We start from the raw sequence: 16316 nt of genomic DNA on the forward strand, positions 1-16316 counted from the left end.
GAGTCCGCCCGCCGCACGCAGCGGGGGGGGTCCAGATCGGACCCCCGACCCGCGGGAAGGCAAGGACAAATATATATGTCCTTCTGCCTGTCCGTGCCATTGTGTGGACGTAAATAGTCGTGCGGCGGGCGTTAAGGGGTTAATGGAGAAAACCAGGAGAGGACCTGCCTAGGATGGGACCAAGCGGAAGGCTGATGTCTCGGGATAGGCCTGGTGACTCTATTAAGGGATGATCTACAATCCATATTACCCTACAGTTTCGCCGGGTCGGCTTAAAAGGCTCTTAAACTGTATGGCTGGAAGTTCAGGTACCAAATCCTGTGACAGAGGATTCCTGGCTGTTCACTTTTGTTTGCAACCAGTCTGTGGCAGAGACTGTTACTGATCATTGTTTGTGCATCATTCCGGCTGCTAGGCCAGGTGAGAGGGGTCTATCCTGGTGAGCAATACCCACTCGAAAGGAAGTGGTGAGTGATCTTTTTGGGACTTAGAAGTTCTCCCCAGTGATCTGTACTATGCGCCTGAACCTTCCCCTGCGCCTCCATCCAAACAGCTAAAGGTTTTGCAACTTGTGTGGACATTGGAGTTCTTTACAGACTTTCTTCCCCTAGACAACGAATGTTGAGGTAACGTGCAAGGCCCAATACTAATCCAGCAGCTCCTACAGGGGTAGTGCTACATTAGCAAAAGAACTTTGGTTTTCATTCAATTACCGCACGTCATTTTGAAAGGCACCACAACACACAGTTATTTTCCATTAATTTCTAATGGCACCCCAGCCCAATGTTACAGCAGCCTGCATTGCACTTGCACTTCACATACACAGTGGGTTGGGTGCATTTAAGTGGAAGTCATGTCTGTTTTCCATGCATTAAGGTAGTGTACAGCCTCATACACACGATCGGACTTCCAACTGACTTTTGTGTGGATTTTGCTCCGAAGGAAGTTGTCCGTGAACTTGGTTTGCATACACACAGCCAACAAACACAAACATAGTGACGTAAAAGACGCACTACGTGGTTTTTCTGCTCTTTACTGCCACACTTTGGGCAACTTCTGCTATTGTTGTCTGATTTTTATCATTGGTTCTGAGCATGCGTGTTTGTACGATGGACTTGTGTACACACGATCAGATTAGCCAACGTAGGACATTTGTTGCCGGAAAGTTTGTCTGTTCACACAGCGAACATTTGTCCAATGAAAAAGCGAAACATTTTGTCCGATTGGAGCGTACACACAGTTGGATTGTCTGCAAAAACAGGTCCGTTGGAGGTTTGTTGTCAAAAAGTCAGATCGTGTGCCTTACCTTAGTGCATGATATTACATTGCATGTAACCATCAAAATGGAACTGTGATCTGTTGCTGTGCTATTCATTTTGAATGGAACCCCAAAGCCCTATAAGGCCCCGTACACACGAGAGGATCCATCTGCTGAAAAATCTCAGCGGATCGGTTTCAGCGGATAGATGCCCTGGTGTGTACGTTCCAGCGGATATTTATCCGCGGATATTTCCGATTTCCAGCAGATAAAAATTTGTAGACATGCTTACAAATCTATCCGCTGGAATCGGCTCCAGCGGATCGATCCGGTGGTCTGTACAGACTCACCGGATCGATCCGTCCGAACCCGTCCCTCGCATGCGTCGTAATGATTCGACTCATGCGTGGAATTGCTTATATGACAGCGTCGCGCACGTCACTGCGGTGTCAATTCGGCGCGGATTTCGATCCGATGGTGAGTACACTCCATGGGATCAAAATCCACAGAGGATTTATCCGCGGATCAATCCTATCGTGTGTACCAGGCCTCACAGTAGCCAGTAATGCACCCACAGTGAAGTGCACCACAAAGCACATGGCATGCTTGTGGTGTACTGCATTAAAAAAAGATCAAAAGGTCCTGTCTGTTTTTTGTTTTTTTAAGCCTTCATTAATACAGCCCACTTTAAAGTTGCCACCCCCCCCCCCCCCCCAAAAAAAAGTTTATCATTACCCGCCACTGCAGTGAAATGTCTGGCAGTGCTGTGATCACAAAGTTTGCTTCTCACAAGAGGCTTTTGGGGTTATTGAACTGATTTGGAGATCTGTCAGTGTGTGGTGCTATATGTTCTGAGGCCTCGTACACACGACCGAGTTTCTCGGCAAAAACCAGCAAGAACCTTGCTGGGAGATATTTTTTTGCAGAGGAAACCGGTTGTGTGTACATTTTCGTCGAGGAAACTGTCGAGAACCTCGTCGAGCCAAAAAGAGAGCAAGTTCTCTATTTCCTTGACGGGGGTCTGATTTGGCTCGTCGAGATCCTCAACGGGCTGGTTTTCGACGAGAAACTCGAACGTCTGGATGCTTAGAAACCCGCGCTTGCTCAGAATAAAGTATGAGACGGGAGTAAAAGTAGCATTTGTAATGGAGATAACACATTTTTCAAGCTGTAACAGACTGAAAAGTGCAAATCGTCTCTTACCAAACTTTTATTCAACACGCAAACACATGAAATTAGCAAAAGAAACCCCAAGAGTTTAGCCAGTGGAATCGAACTTCCCCTGCCGTTGTATGTGTTGTATGTCACCGCGTTTGAGAACGAGGAGATTTTGGCTTGACAGTGTGTACGCAAAGCAAGCTTGTCGAGTTCCTCGACAAGCCTAACAAGGAACTCGACGAGGAACTTGATGTGTTTCGCCCGTCGAGTTTCTCGGTCGTGTGTACGAGGCCTTAGTGTATCATATGTTTTATTCAAAGGATTTTTATTATATGTATGAATATTGTCAGTTTGGGTTACTGGTCAATTGAGGGATTAGGTGCTTTACCTCAGATGCCTGTTTTCAGGAAATTAAAGTCATTTCATCCATTTGTGTATATAGGATTTGATGTCATACAAAAATCTGGTATCTCTCCATTTACATTTTTCACCTCTGCTTTTTCTATAGATTGCCCCAAATCCACTATTTTTCCATAAAAGGACATCTTATCTTCTAAATGCTGACTGTCCTGCGCCGCAGATTACTGTGATGAGCAAGCATTGTGTTTCTAGTGCAACACTTCTACAGGTCGAGGAAGAGTTGGAAGCAGAGGAGCGAGACATGATATTGTTTGCTTGTCGAGACATCACAACTCAGACAAATGTCCGGGAGCTGTTAAGTGAATTAAATGAAACAAAATATGTACATGGAATAGTTGAAGTGTTACGGCTGGTGAAAAGGTTCGATCTTCTAAAAAAATACCTACAGATGACAAAAAATGAAGCTGAACAAATGATAATGAAACAAAAGAGAATAGTTTCAGAATACAGGTAAATATTTTCTGTTGCCCTATATTAAATTTCTATTACTTGGACTATGATGTTGCCACCATCCTGTATATAGATATACAGAAAGAGGGGTCCCCCAGTGAGGGTTGGGATCAATAATAGAAAATATAATTTATTAGATGTAATTAAGTCAATAATGTGAACAACATTAGAATTGACTGTTTTTTAAGATCAATATCAAAATAAAAACAGTTGCAGTGGGCCAGATTCAGGTACCGCTGCGCACTTCTTACGGAGGCGCAGCGTCCCGTTTTTGCCCTGCGCCCCCGCAAATTATTTGCGCTGCGCTTCATTCACGAAGCAGTAGTCACATAATTTGCGTGGGCGCTCCTCAAAAATGCCCGGCGTAAGGGCGCGTAATTGAAATGATCCCGTAGGGGGCGTGGATCATTTAAATTAGGCGCGTTCCCGCGCCGAACGTAGTGCGCATGCTCCGTTGGGAATCTTTCCCGACATGCATTGCGGCAAATGACGTCGCAAGGACGTCATTTGCTTCAAAGTGAACGTAAATGGCATCCAGCGCCATTCACGATTCACTTACGCAAACAACGTAAAATTTAAACTTCGCGACGCGGGAACAACGGGTATACGTAGCATTGGCTGCCCCTGGTATTAGCAGGAGCAGCCTTATGCGAAACCCGACGAACGGAAACGACGTAAACTGCATACGCAGGGCTCGCGTAGGGTAGTGAATCGGCGTTAGTATGCAATTTGCATACTATACGCTGACCACTACGGGAACGCCCCCTAGCGGCCATCGTAAGAATGCAGCCTACGATATGACGGGCATAAGAGCCTTACGCTAGTCATATCTTAGGCTGCAGTCGGCGTATCGAGGTTCCTGAATCAGGAGCATTCGAAACGCCGGCGCAAGTAAGCAATTGCGCTGCGTAACTATGGTTACGCAGACGCAATTGCTTCTTAAATCTGGGCCAATGATTACAAATTGACACTGATATTGTCTCCAGAATAGAGATTATGTCCGACATGTTTCAGGATCTTATCCTTTCCTCAGGGGCATTCCCTTGTGGAGAACAGTGTATATCTATAACAAAGTACAAAAAAACTTTAGTAACACAGAGACATGGAACTGTGTTACCAACGTTTTTTGTACTTTCTTGTTATAGATATACACTGTTCTCCACAAGGGAATGCCCCTGAGGAAAGGATAAGATCCTGAAACATGTCGGGCGTAATCTCTACTCAATATCAATGTGAATTTGTATTCATTGTAACTGTTTCTGTTATTTTTATATTGTTCTTAAAAAACATTTAAATCTAATGTTGTTCATATTATTGACTTCCTAATTACATCTAATAAATTATATTTTCAATTATTGGTTTCGTACCTATACTCAGTTGCCTTTAAAATCCCAATCCTCTCTGGGTGACCCCTCTTTTTATATATTACTGACATGTGTATGTCGTACTATTTACTTATGTTAAAAAGTATCCTATTCTCTTTGTATTGCTTGCTCTGTGTGAAATACCTGGTGATCCTGCCAGCCTCCCTGCTTTCCGATTCCAAACTGACCATGCTAGGCATGAGAGCACATCCACCCCAGTACGGTCAGTTTTATGGCTATGCTGGGAGCACAGACTACCTATCCTTCAATGGTCAAGACTTTAGCTGACACGCCCCCTGCACAGCCCACCTACAGCCACACCCCCCTACTGTTGTAAACACACACTAGGTGAAGCCTAACACGTTCAGCGCCCCCTGTGGTTAACTCCCAAACTGCAACTGTCATTTTCACAATAAAGAATGCAATTTAAATGCATTTTTTGCTGTGAAAATGACAATGGTCCCAAAAATGTGTCAAAATTGTCCGAAGTGTCCGCCATAATGTCGCAGTCACGAAAAAAATCGCTGATCGCCGCCATTAGTAGTAAAAAAAAAATTTTTTATAAAAATGCAATAAAAATATCCCCTATTTTGTAAAAACTATAAATTTTGCGCAAACCAATCGATACACGCTTATTGCGATTTTTTTTTACCAAAAATAGGTAGAAGAATACGTATCGGCCTAAACTGAGGAAAACATTTTTTTTACTGAGAAGATCAGTGTATTGCTCTTTCTCTGCCTCTTGCTGACATGCCCCACCATCCCCAAAGGCTCCACCCCACCTTTCCAATCCTCCTATGCAGCTGAGATGTGATCACTTAAAAAAAAAAAAGTGTGTTAGCATTTTTTTTTTCATTTTATACACAAACATTGCATCTCTATTTTAAACTAAATGGGTTCACATATACCTTAAAGTAGAATTCCTGCCTAACACCAACTGTGTTTAAAAATGTTCCCTACCCCCTCCTGCTTCCTATGCTGCTTAACCTGTGTGGAAATATATGTATTTCACATGATCCGCAGCTCACGTCTGGCTCAATGTCTATTTACTTTCAAAGTTCACCAAGCCAAACCAAGAATTAAAGTTTGTTAAACCAACACTTCATTTTCCTGATATTTGCCTGCTGTAACATGTACTTGTATGAGAAAGTATCCTGTTCTCTTTGTATTACTAAAAACTGACTACACTAAGCAGGAGAGCATATCGTGGTCAGTTCTCTAGCTGTGTTGGGAACTCAGCCTGCTCTTCTCCGATGATCAGAAACGTCCTGACATGCCCCCACTACACAGCCATTTAGGCCAGGTTCACACTGTCGCCACATGTAGCGCACACCAGGGGTCCGGTGCGTGCTGATTCACCGGTTCAGGTTCGATTTCAGCCCGAATTTTGGGCTGAAATCAAACCTGAAACGCACCAAAAAAGGCTTCGGAGATATGTGAACCGGCTCCATAGAGAGCCAGTCACATTCTCCTGCTATGCAAATTGAATGCGTGGAAACCCGAAACGCGATCTCCAGGCTATATGACCCGTGATTTTCGGGTGCGGCCATAGGAAAGTCCCCGGCTTCGGCTTAGCTCCTGAGCGGCAGCCATCTTGGTACACCCGGCGGCGGCTGTCTTGTCAGGAAGTGACGTTTCGTCGCTGCCATCTTGCTCCACCCCACACTCCTGCACAGTAATGTTAGTGAGAAGGGGGCAAGCAGACATCTTGTTACACCCAACAGAGTTTTAAATTTAACAGTTATTTTCAACACAAAACGGAGCTTATGTGCTTAAATACAGTGGCCCGGATTCACAAAGCACTTGCGCCAACGTCTCTCAAGATACGCCGTGTAAGTGCAAATGTGCGCTGTCGTATCTGTGCGCCGGACCCACAAACTAAGATACGCCTAAAAACAGGCTTCATCCCGCCAACGTAACTTGCCTACGCCGGCGTAGCATGGGCGCATATTTAGGCTGGACGCATGTGGCGCTCCCATTGAAATATGCAAATGAGGGAAATACAGCGATTCACGAACGTACGTGCGCCCGACGCAGGCTACGTGATGTGTGCATTAGTTGTACGTTCGGCGTAAAGTTAAGCCCCATAAAGGAGGTGTAACCCAGCAGCAGACATGCTGCACCAGGGAACACAAGCCGGCGTATTTTACGGAGTTTACGCTGGACGTGTGTGTGGCTGGGCGTAGGTTACGTTTACGTCGTAGGCAGTGATCCGGCGTATTTTAGGCAGTTGTTCCGACGTGGTTATGAGCATGCGCAGAGGGATGCGTCCTCGTCTCGGTGCATGTGCAGTTGGTGATACGTATCTGTCTGGCGCTCGGCCCATCATTTGCATGGGGTCACGCCTCATTTGCATGGCTCACGCCCACTTCCACCTACGCCGACTTACGCCTTCGAAACACTGGCTTTGTGAATTCCATGCTTGCCTCTCTGCGCTGCGTCGGCGTAGCGTATATTATTTGCGCTACGGCGGCGTAATGTGCGCCCGCTCTCTGTGAATCTGGGCCAGTATATGTAAATCTGATAGACAGTTTACATGTTAAATTTTAAAAGCAGCAGCAAACCTTACATGCTTGCTAATGTGACAGAACACCTCTGATTTTCACATTTAGTTAAATGTGAAAAACAGAGGTGTTCTTTCACATTAGCAAGCATGTAAGGTCAGCAGGTTTGCTGCGGCTTTTAAAATTTAACATGTAAACAGTCTGTCAGATTTACATATTTTGGGCCGGATTCAGATACTTTGGAGTATCTTTAGGCGGGCCGTAACGTATCTCAGATACGTTACGCCGCCGTAAATTAGGGCGCAAGTTCCGTATTTAGAAAGAACTTGCGCCCTTAGTTACGGCGGCGTAACGTATGTTGTCCGGCGTAAGCCCGCCTTATTCAAATGGGGATGATGTGGGCGTGTTTTATATAAATGGACGGTGACCCATCGTATTTTACGTATTTTACGAACGGCGCATGCGCCGTTCGTGAAAAAATCCCAGTGCGCATGCTCGAAATTACGCCGCAAATCGTCATTGCTTTAGACGTGAACGTAACTTACGTACAGCCCTATTCGCGAACGACTTATGCAAACGACGTAAATTTTTCAAAACTTGACGCGGGAACGACGTCCATACTTAACATTGGCTACACCTCATATAGCAGGGGTAACTTTACGCCGGAAAAAGCCTAACTTAAACGACGTAAAAAAAATGCGCCGGCCGGACGTACGTTTCTGAATCGGCGTATCTACCTAATTAGCATATTCCTTGCGTAAATATACGAAAGCGCCACCTAGCGGCCAGCGTAAATATGCAGCCTAAGATACGAAGGTGTAAGACACTTACGCCGGTCGGATCTTAGGGAAATCTATGCGTAACTGATTCTCTGAATCAGTCGCATAGTTACGACCACGCACACTCAGAGATACGACGGCGTATCCGGAGATACGCCGTCGTATCTCCTTTCTGAATCCGGGCCACTGTATTTAACCACATAATCTCCGTTTTGTGTTGAAAATAACTTTAAATCATTTTTTTATGAGAATTGTGAGAGAATCGTGATCTTCATTCTATGCAAAACAATCGCGATTCCCATTTTTCCCAGAATCGTGCAGCTCTAATTTGCATAGGTGTGAACCCGGTCTCACTGGGAAGCTCAGTGTGCTGCTGCTTCTCCTCCCCCGGTTCTTTGCAGCTGAGAACAGAGGGAATGTGATCACAAATAAAAAAAAAAAATCTATTTACTGTGTATGATGTTTTTTTATATCTATACAAAAATATTTGCCTTTCAATTATATTTTAAACTGAATGGGTTGTTTTACAAGGTGATTGCTTACAATCACTTTAAGAAATATATATGAATGATTTAAAAGTTGTTTTTCTTACCCTTGCAGTTATCTACTGGTAGACATCAATGGACAATTGGAGGAAGAAGATTTGAAATCATTTTTGTTTTTGTTGAAAAATCAACTAAGGAATATTGGAAACATCAAAAAGGCATGTATACTAACTACAGTGCTATTCTATAGCCATTATATTCACTGGAACATCCAGTTGGCTTAAATGATTCATAAATGTTTTAAAACAGATGTGAATATACAGTAATTACATCACATAACTTGTGTTGTCACAGGCAAGATTTTAAAATGTCAACAAAAAACAGCACGTGTCTCAGCATAAGCACAAGGGCCGTGTGTAATCCTATTGCCACCTGAGCACTCCTTGATGCCTGGAAGAAACACATTTGTTGGCCAAAAAGAACAATACACACAAGCCCCAGAGAAGCCCTCTTTGTTGTGCTGCACCTGACCAGTGACTATAAAGTGCAACATCTGACCAGAGTGCTTTTATGCTGACCATTGCTGTATAATTTGTACAACTGTGGAGGGAACTTAGAGTGGTGCAGGCTTTTTGCTTGTGCCACTCTTCTAACTTCCTGGGCCTAATTAACAAATATGTGTGGGAAGCCCCTTGGTTATTGGAAGCCATGCGTTTCATGTTCTATGCGGTGTCTGCAACAAGCACAGCACAGAGCAGTTTAGCTGCAGGCTCTGGATCTCTCTACCTGCCACTCCCTGCTCAGCTGAGAGTAGGAGGTAGAAGGAAGTCTGTTAACTCTCCAGGCTCTGCTCGTGTAGTGTAATAGCTGCATGAGCAGAAAGAGGGGTGTCCACTGTCTGCGGAGAGCAGGGCCAGATTAAGAACATCATGGGCCTGGTGCTGAGGATTTTGGTGGGGCCTTTTAGGCTGCATTCACACCTCCGCGACAAGTAACGCTGCGTACGTGGCGTATTTTGCCGCGAATAGTGTAACTTTTTTTTTACAAATCCTTCCTATTGCTTTGTATGGCCGAACGCCAATGCCGCCTGAAAAAAAGGGTCCAGGACTTTTTTTCATGCCGCAGGTGTACGGCGTCTATGAGATGTGAACCATCTCATAGACAGCAATGGGAATTCTCCCCTCCAGCGGCACGAGCGGCCGGCGTCGGGCGTTTTGTCGCGGAGGTGTGAATGGGGTGTAATAAATAAATAAATGCGTGGGAATGACATGAACGCAGCCCAGCCAAGGCAAGTGACCAAAGGCACAGAACCCAGAAGGAAGACCGGGTGAAGATGGAAGTGTCCAGGCCACGCCTGATTCATCGCAGCACTGGAGGGCTCAGTCTGAAAATTGAAGTGTACACTAATGTGCTAATATGCTGTGCATACTTGTACGTTGTGGCATAACCTACCCCAGGGCCTCTAAAAAGTAGTAATGTCAGGAAAGTTTACTACCGCTTTATTATCACAGGATCCCAGGAGCCTCTCATGGGGCCCCCTACTGACTCGGTGGACAGTGGCCCTTGGGCAGTGCCTAAGTGCACAGTTGCCAACATTTAAAAAATATTTTCAGGGACACTTTTTTATATAAGTGCTATATTTAGAGTAGCTGAGATCCCCGATGTTCCTCTATACATCATAGTAGTAATCACAAAATTAAATGAGTACTAATAATGGGGCAGAACAAATATGAGAACTGATATTTCCTTTAGTTGAACTAACAGAAGTGTGTCTATTCTAGAGCTGGTAACATTGAGGATATTCAGTATAATTTTAAAGAACTGTTTTTGTGGGTAAGCGACATAGGGGAGGAGTATGGACGGTATATAAGTGGGAAGTATGTGCAGGTGAGGGAGAGGAATGTGGAGGGTCTAACAGTGGGCACTATGTACAGGAGAGGAGTACAAAGGGTACGGAAAAAAGCACTATGTACAGGAGAGGAGTGTGAAGGGTATGACAATGGGCAGTATGTACAGGAAGAGTGAGGGGGTATGACAGAGGGTAGTACGTACCAGAGAGAAGTGTGGAGGGTATGATGGGGCAGTATGTACAGGAGAGGAGTGTGGAGGGTATGACAGTGGGCAGTATGTACAGGAGAGGAATGTAGATGTATGATAGTGGGCTCTATGTAGAGGAGAGGAGTGTGGAGGGTATGACAGTGGGCACTATGTATAGGAGAGGAGTGTGGAGGGTATGACAGTGAGCAGTATGTACAGGAGAGGAGTGTGGAGGGTGCGACAGTGGGCACTAAGTACAGGAGAGAAGTGTATGACAGCAGGCACTATGTACAGGAGAGGAGTGTGAAGGGTATGACAGTGGGCGCTATGTATAGGAGAGGAGTGTGGAGGGTATGACAGTGGGCACTATGTACAGGAGAGGAGTGTGTAGGGTATGACAGTGGGTACTATGTATAGGAGAGGAGTGTGTAGGGTATGACAGTGGGTACTATGTATAGGAGAGAAGTGTGGAGAGTATGACAGTGGGCACTATGTACAGGAGAGGAGTGTGGAGAGTATGACAGTGAGCACTATGTACAGGAGTGGAAGGATATTTAGGGACTGAGTAGTGGTTAAATGGGTCATACATGGATTGAAATTACGCCAATTATGCAGAGACCAGCCATAGTCAATCTATGTATGGGCTAGCTGGTTTTACACAAGTCAATCTATTAATCAACTTGAGTACAACCAGCCTGTTTTTTTTTTCTTAAAACAATCAGTGCTGCCAGCTAAAGTTAGCAACACTGATCATTGTACTCACTGGCAGAACACAATAACACTGCAGGAGTGATTCCCCCATCCACAGGTCAGCAGGTGAGAGGGTGTGTGGGGACAGGCTGGGGAGAGATACTAGTCAGTGGCTGGGTAGGCACTGGTAGTATCAGAGCCAGATACACACAGGTTACATACGCCACGATCGTTAGAGCGAGAACAATAATTCTAGTACTAGACCTCCTCTGTAACTCTAAACATGTAACCTAAAAAAATGTAAAGCATCGCTTAGGATACCAAAAAAAATTGTGCTAACTTAACTAACTAACTGTTTTTTTAATGAATGAAACATTTTTTTCCAAAAAAACATGTTTGAAAAATTGCTGCGCAAATACTGTGCTAGAGCTGCACAATTAATCGTTAAAAAAATTGTGATCTCGATTCAACCCCCCTGACGATCTTCAATGCAGAGTTTGCTGATTCTTTCATATAACAAGTGGAGAGACTTTCAGCTGTCAAAAGAAAATATCTTGGCAGTCTGCCAAGTTTTTAACAGGAAACATTGTAACTGACACTTCCTTCTTAGATCAAAGGGATACACTTCTGTGTGTAAAGAACAAATCTGGGCAGTCTGCGAAGTTTGTAAACAAAATGAAACATTGTAACTAAATTTAACCACTTAAAGTCCAACACTTGTTTCTTAAAGCGGTTCTCCACCCTAAAGTGGAGTCCCGCTGATCGGAACCCTCCCCCCCTCCGGTGTCACATTTGACACCTTTCAGGGGGAGGGGGGTGCAGATACCTGTCTAAAGACAGGTATTTGCACCCACTTCCGGCCACACGCTACGGGCGAAAGACGGGTTTTTCTGACTTCCCGTCTGTCGCCCGTTGTGTGCTGGGAACACTCGGCTCCCAGCACACAGCGTGTGAGCCAATCGGCGGGCGCAGCGCGACTCGCGCATGCGCCGTAGGGGACCGGGCAGTGAAGCCGCAGCGCTTCACTTCCTGGTTCCCTCAGCGTGGATGGCGGGGGGAGCAGCAGAGAGACGAGCGATCGCTCGTGCTCTGCTGCGATCAGCGCTGGAATCCAGGACAGGTAAGTGTCCTAATCTTAAAAGTCAGCAGCTGCAGTATTTGTAGCTGCTGGCTTTTAATATTTTTTCCCCATGGCACATCCGCTTTAAGTTAGAAAGCAATATTATTTGCTAGAAAATTACTTGGAACCGCCAAACATTATATATATTTTAGCAGAGACTCTAGGGAATACAATGGCAATTGCTGCAATATTTTATGTCACACTGCATTTTCCCACTTCAATGAATAATAAAAACCATAAAAACAAAACAGTGAAGTTAGCCCATTTTTTTTTTTTATGTGAAAGATGATGTTTCGCCGCAACAATCGTGAGAGAATCGTGATCTATCTTCTAAGCAAAAAAATTGCAATTCTCATTTTAGCCAGAATCGTGCAGCTCTATACCCTGCAACATAAAAAGTGCAAAGACCACCATAGAGTCATTTTCTAGCAAAAAACAAATGATGATTTTTACATTTGGTAGAGAAGTGTCAGAATTGGCCTGGGTGGCAAGGGGTTAATTACCATGAGTAATATACAAATAATTATTATAAGCACTGTGATCCTATCAGTCTGCTGTAGTGTGTCAGCTTGTATTTATATTGGCCGCTCTGAATGTAGCTTCTGACAGGCTGTGCAAGCAGGCCTGTATCTCTGGAACCATAAATGATAGCCGTCCCATATTTTAACCAGTTGTGGGGTAGCTCTTCCCATGCCTACCCACAAATGTAGGGTTTCTGTGACCTCTGGTCATCGAGCTACAACCCCCCAAATTCGATCTTAAAAAAAAAAAATTATTAAAAAAAAAAAATTTTTTTTTTTTTTTTTTTTTTTGGGCAAATGGGCCTATCTTGAGAAAGGGGCCTGGAGCTGCAGCTCCATCAGCCCCATTGTTAATCCGGCCCTGGCGGAGAGCTCACATCCCGCATTCCAGTTCGGACTAAAAATGGCTGAGATTTTAGTTAATTTGGTGCAGAACCCACTCCAATTTCTTTTCCATTCTGAAAAAGAAACTGACATGGATGAAACAGATAGACCTAATGAAGAAAAAAGCATTCAAAAGGTGCTGGGGCTTTGATCGAAACAAACATACAAAATAGTGGGAGGGCAAAAACAGATACTGTATATGTATACACATTCACATAAACATGCATAGAAATGGAGAAAAAAAAAAGATATATCAGATGGTAAGTGAAAGGGTGTGATTCATTTTTTAAAATTGTTCTTTTTAAATCTGTAAGCCCTATTTTTTAAACATCTGTTTAATGATGACACACTTTATTTTATTGTCAATTGTTTTATTTTGTGTATTTATAATAAAGTGCTGAGGTATATCAATATTATAAAGTGATGCCTTCGTCCCATTAAATTATTGTAGAGAAAAGGGAGGCTTGTGGTAGACTATAATGGCATCATATGTGCAACTGATAAACAGTCGATATTATAATTAAAAGGTTTTTATTACAAAAATAGAAACATTCCATAACATTTACAATAAAATATCAGTTGCGACAACCATGAATCAACTTATCGATGGCACATATTACCAACGATATATACAAAGTACCAGTAATTGCGCAGTGTATGTAAACTCTACATGTCTCATGTTTCGCGGTTACTTGATGTCCGCTTCCTCAGGAGTCATACATAGGCTCATCATTTGTTGAAAGGTATGTACAAGGAATATGTCACGAAATGTGGATGCTGTGTCAGGTAAGTGGCCAAGAGCCTGGACCATGAATGGCAACCCACCCCGGAGGATACAGAAAGTCACAGGATGGCTCAAAACATAGGTATAACCTTCTATAAAGAGACGTCTGTTCTATCCCAATCAATGTCACTTGGTATATTATATATATAAGTAGCCCCTCTGGGTACAGGGAGGTCTGAGTTCTTCATATATATTGTGACCAGAGGTGGATCTGATATATTCCTTTGGAAAATATTTGTGAACGGTGTGGGTGTGCCCCTTTATACAGATTAAATTGGTGTGAAAAATGGGGTTCTATGTCCTCCAGTCAGATTTTCGCTTGAATCAGGTAGCTGCCTCATGTGGAGTGGGCTCTTGGCCACTTACCTGACACAGCATCCACGTTTCGTGACATATTCCTTGTACATACCTTTCAACAAATTATGCGCCTATGTATGACTCCTGAGGAAGCGGACATCAAGTAACCACGAAACATGAGACATGTAGAGTTTACATACACTGCGCAATTACTTGTACTTTGTATATATCGTTGGTAATATGTGCCAACGATAAGTTGATTCATGGTTGTCACAATTGATATTTTATTGTAAATGTTATGGAATGTTTCTATTTTTGTAATAAAAACCTTTTAATTAAAATATTGACTGTTTATCAGTTGCACATATGATGCCATTATAGTCCACCACAAGCCTCCCTTTTCTCTACAATAATTTTGTGTATTTATTTTTGTTATATATATATTTATACAATGTTATGTATTGACCATGTAGCTTCTGATATTAATAATTCTAAAAACTAACACGCACTACCACTTGCCATCAGATATTTCTATATTTTCATTTCTATGCATGTGTACATGTACTGTATAGATGTGTATAGTTACATATGCACATACAAATTGATATACTGTATGTATAGCCATGATTTTCTATGATTGAAAGACTTTTATGCTTTTATCAGCCACATTTGCATTATATTGTGTTTTTTTTCTATAGCCCGGGTGAATTGGAAGTTTTTCTGACCCCCGAAACATGTTGGCTTTTTTTTTTGTATAAACTAATAAATTAATTTGCACTCTTTTATCCTTTTGGTCTGGCGCGTCTTCCATTAGGGCACGTGTTTTACAGATAGACCTAAAAAGGTCTATCAACTTAGATAATATAAGTTTGTTCCCTGGTGTATCTAAACTATATTTCGTTAATGTTAATGGGATCTACAACCTTGACACTACCACTTACACATTTTTGATATACCGTAATAGCTGGTGCAGATAAATATTACCATATAAAAAATCACTTTGTTTACACCTTTCTGCTATCAGTGGAAGTGAATGTCTGTCTGCACATCACACAGCCTTGGTCACTGGGGTCTTATTGAGCACCACCATTTGATTAAGGAAAATAAATATTATTTGCTAAACAGATTGTTATTATTTCCACAGACTTTCCTGAGTCTTGTAAGTGACATGGAAAAAAATAACCTAATATCATCAGAGAACCTGGACTTATTAGAGCAGAGTTTCCAAACAATTCACAGGGTAGACCTCAAAAATAAAATCCTCAAGTTTAAACAAAAAGGTAAGAGACTGCTCAAAAGTTGCCCTTTTTTCCCTGTTCAATCATTATTAGAACGTGTTTAAAATGAAAATATAAAGTTTCATAATCAGATATCATAAACAATGATGATAATGTCATGAGTAGCAACTGATGGGCTAAGGGAGAAGAGTTGCGAAGGGAAACAAAGAGAAGTTATGGAAGGGGTAGGGCAAGGACTAAGATACCTTAGGTAAAAGAAAGGGAGCAAGGTTTGGCCAGGGAGAATTCTCAGCCATTATGTGTCAAGATGGTACTCAAAATTGGCTGGTAAAAAATTGGTAACCCACGATTCCCAGACCTTGTAGAACTTTGGCATAGAGCATTAAAATGTAGCTCTTAACCTCCCTGGCGGTATGATTCTGTCTGAAAAAACATGCTGAAAGCGGTACAATTATTTGCAAGGAAATTTGGTGTTTTATACTGTAGGCCTGTGATTTTTAGGAATAACTCACTTAAATCTGACCAAACAAGAATCTAATAGGCATCCCGGGTATGACATTTTTTTAAAAACAAAATTTTAAATTATAATATAATAAATAATTATAAATAATTATAGCAAGTAATAATATAATTAAAATAAAAATTATTCAATAATGTAATCAAATCAAAATCACTAAAAAATTTTCAGTTGCAGAATTGTTGCTGTCATTATTTTTTTTTTTTTATGACGAATTTCCCCGCAAATCGCTATCGCACAATTCTGCAAGTGATTATAATTTATTATCGCTGTTTTCTAGCTGATCTAAAACCATTTTTGACATAAAAAG

General features: G+C 42.6%; 1 protein-coding gene across 3 annotated transcripts in view; it reads left to right on the plus strand.

Annotated features, from left to right (window-relative positions):
• The window catches only part of CFLAR (CASP8 and FADD like apoptosis regulator), an 84172-nt gene that overhangs the window by 50917 nt on the left and 16939 nt on the right, over window positions 1–16316 (plus strand). For all 3 annotated transcript variants that reach the window (XM_040357208.1, XM_040357210.1, XM_040357209.1), the window contains exons 2-4: window positions 2925–3286; window positions 8534–8636; window positions 15396–15531. In XM_040357208.1, the coding sequence (XP_040213142.1) occupies window positions 2925–3286; window positions 8534–8636; window positions 15396–15531 (601 nt within the window). The remainder of the gene's footprint in view (window positions 1–2924; window positions 3287–8533; window positions 8637–15395; window positions 15532–16316) is intronic.

This window comes from Rana temporaria, chromosome 6 (assembly GCF_905171775.1).
Source record: "Rana temporaria chromosome 6, aRanTem1.1, whole genome shotgun sequence".
Taxonomy (NCBI): Eukaryota; Metazoa; Chordata; class Amphibia; order Anura; family Ranidae; genus Rana; species Rana temporaria.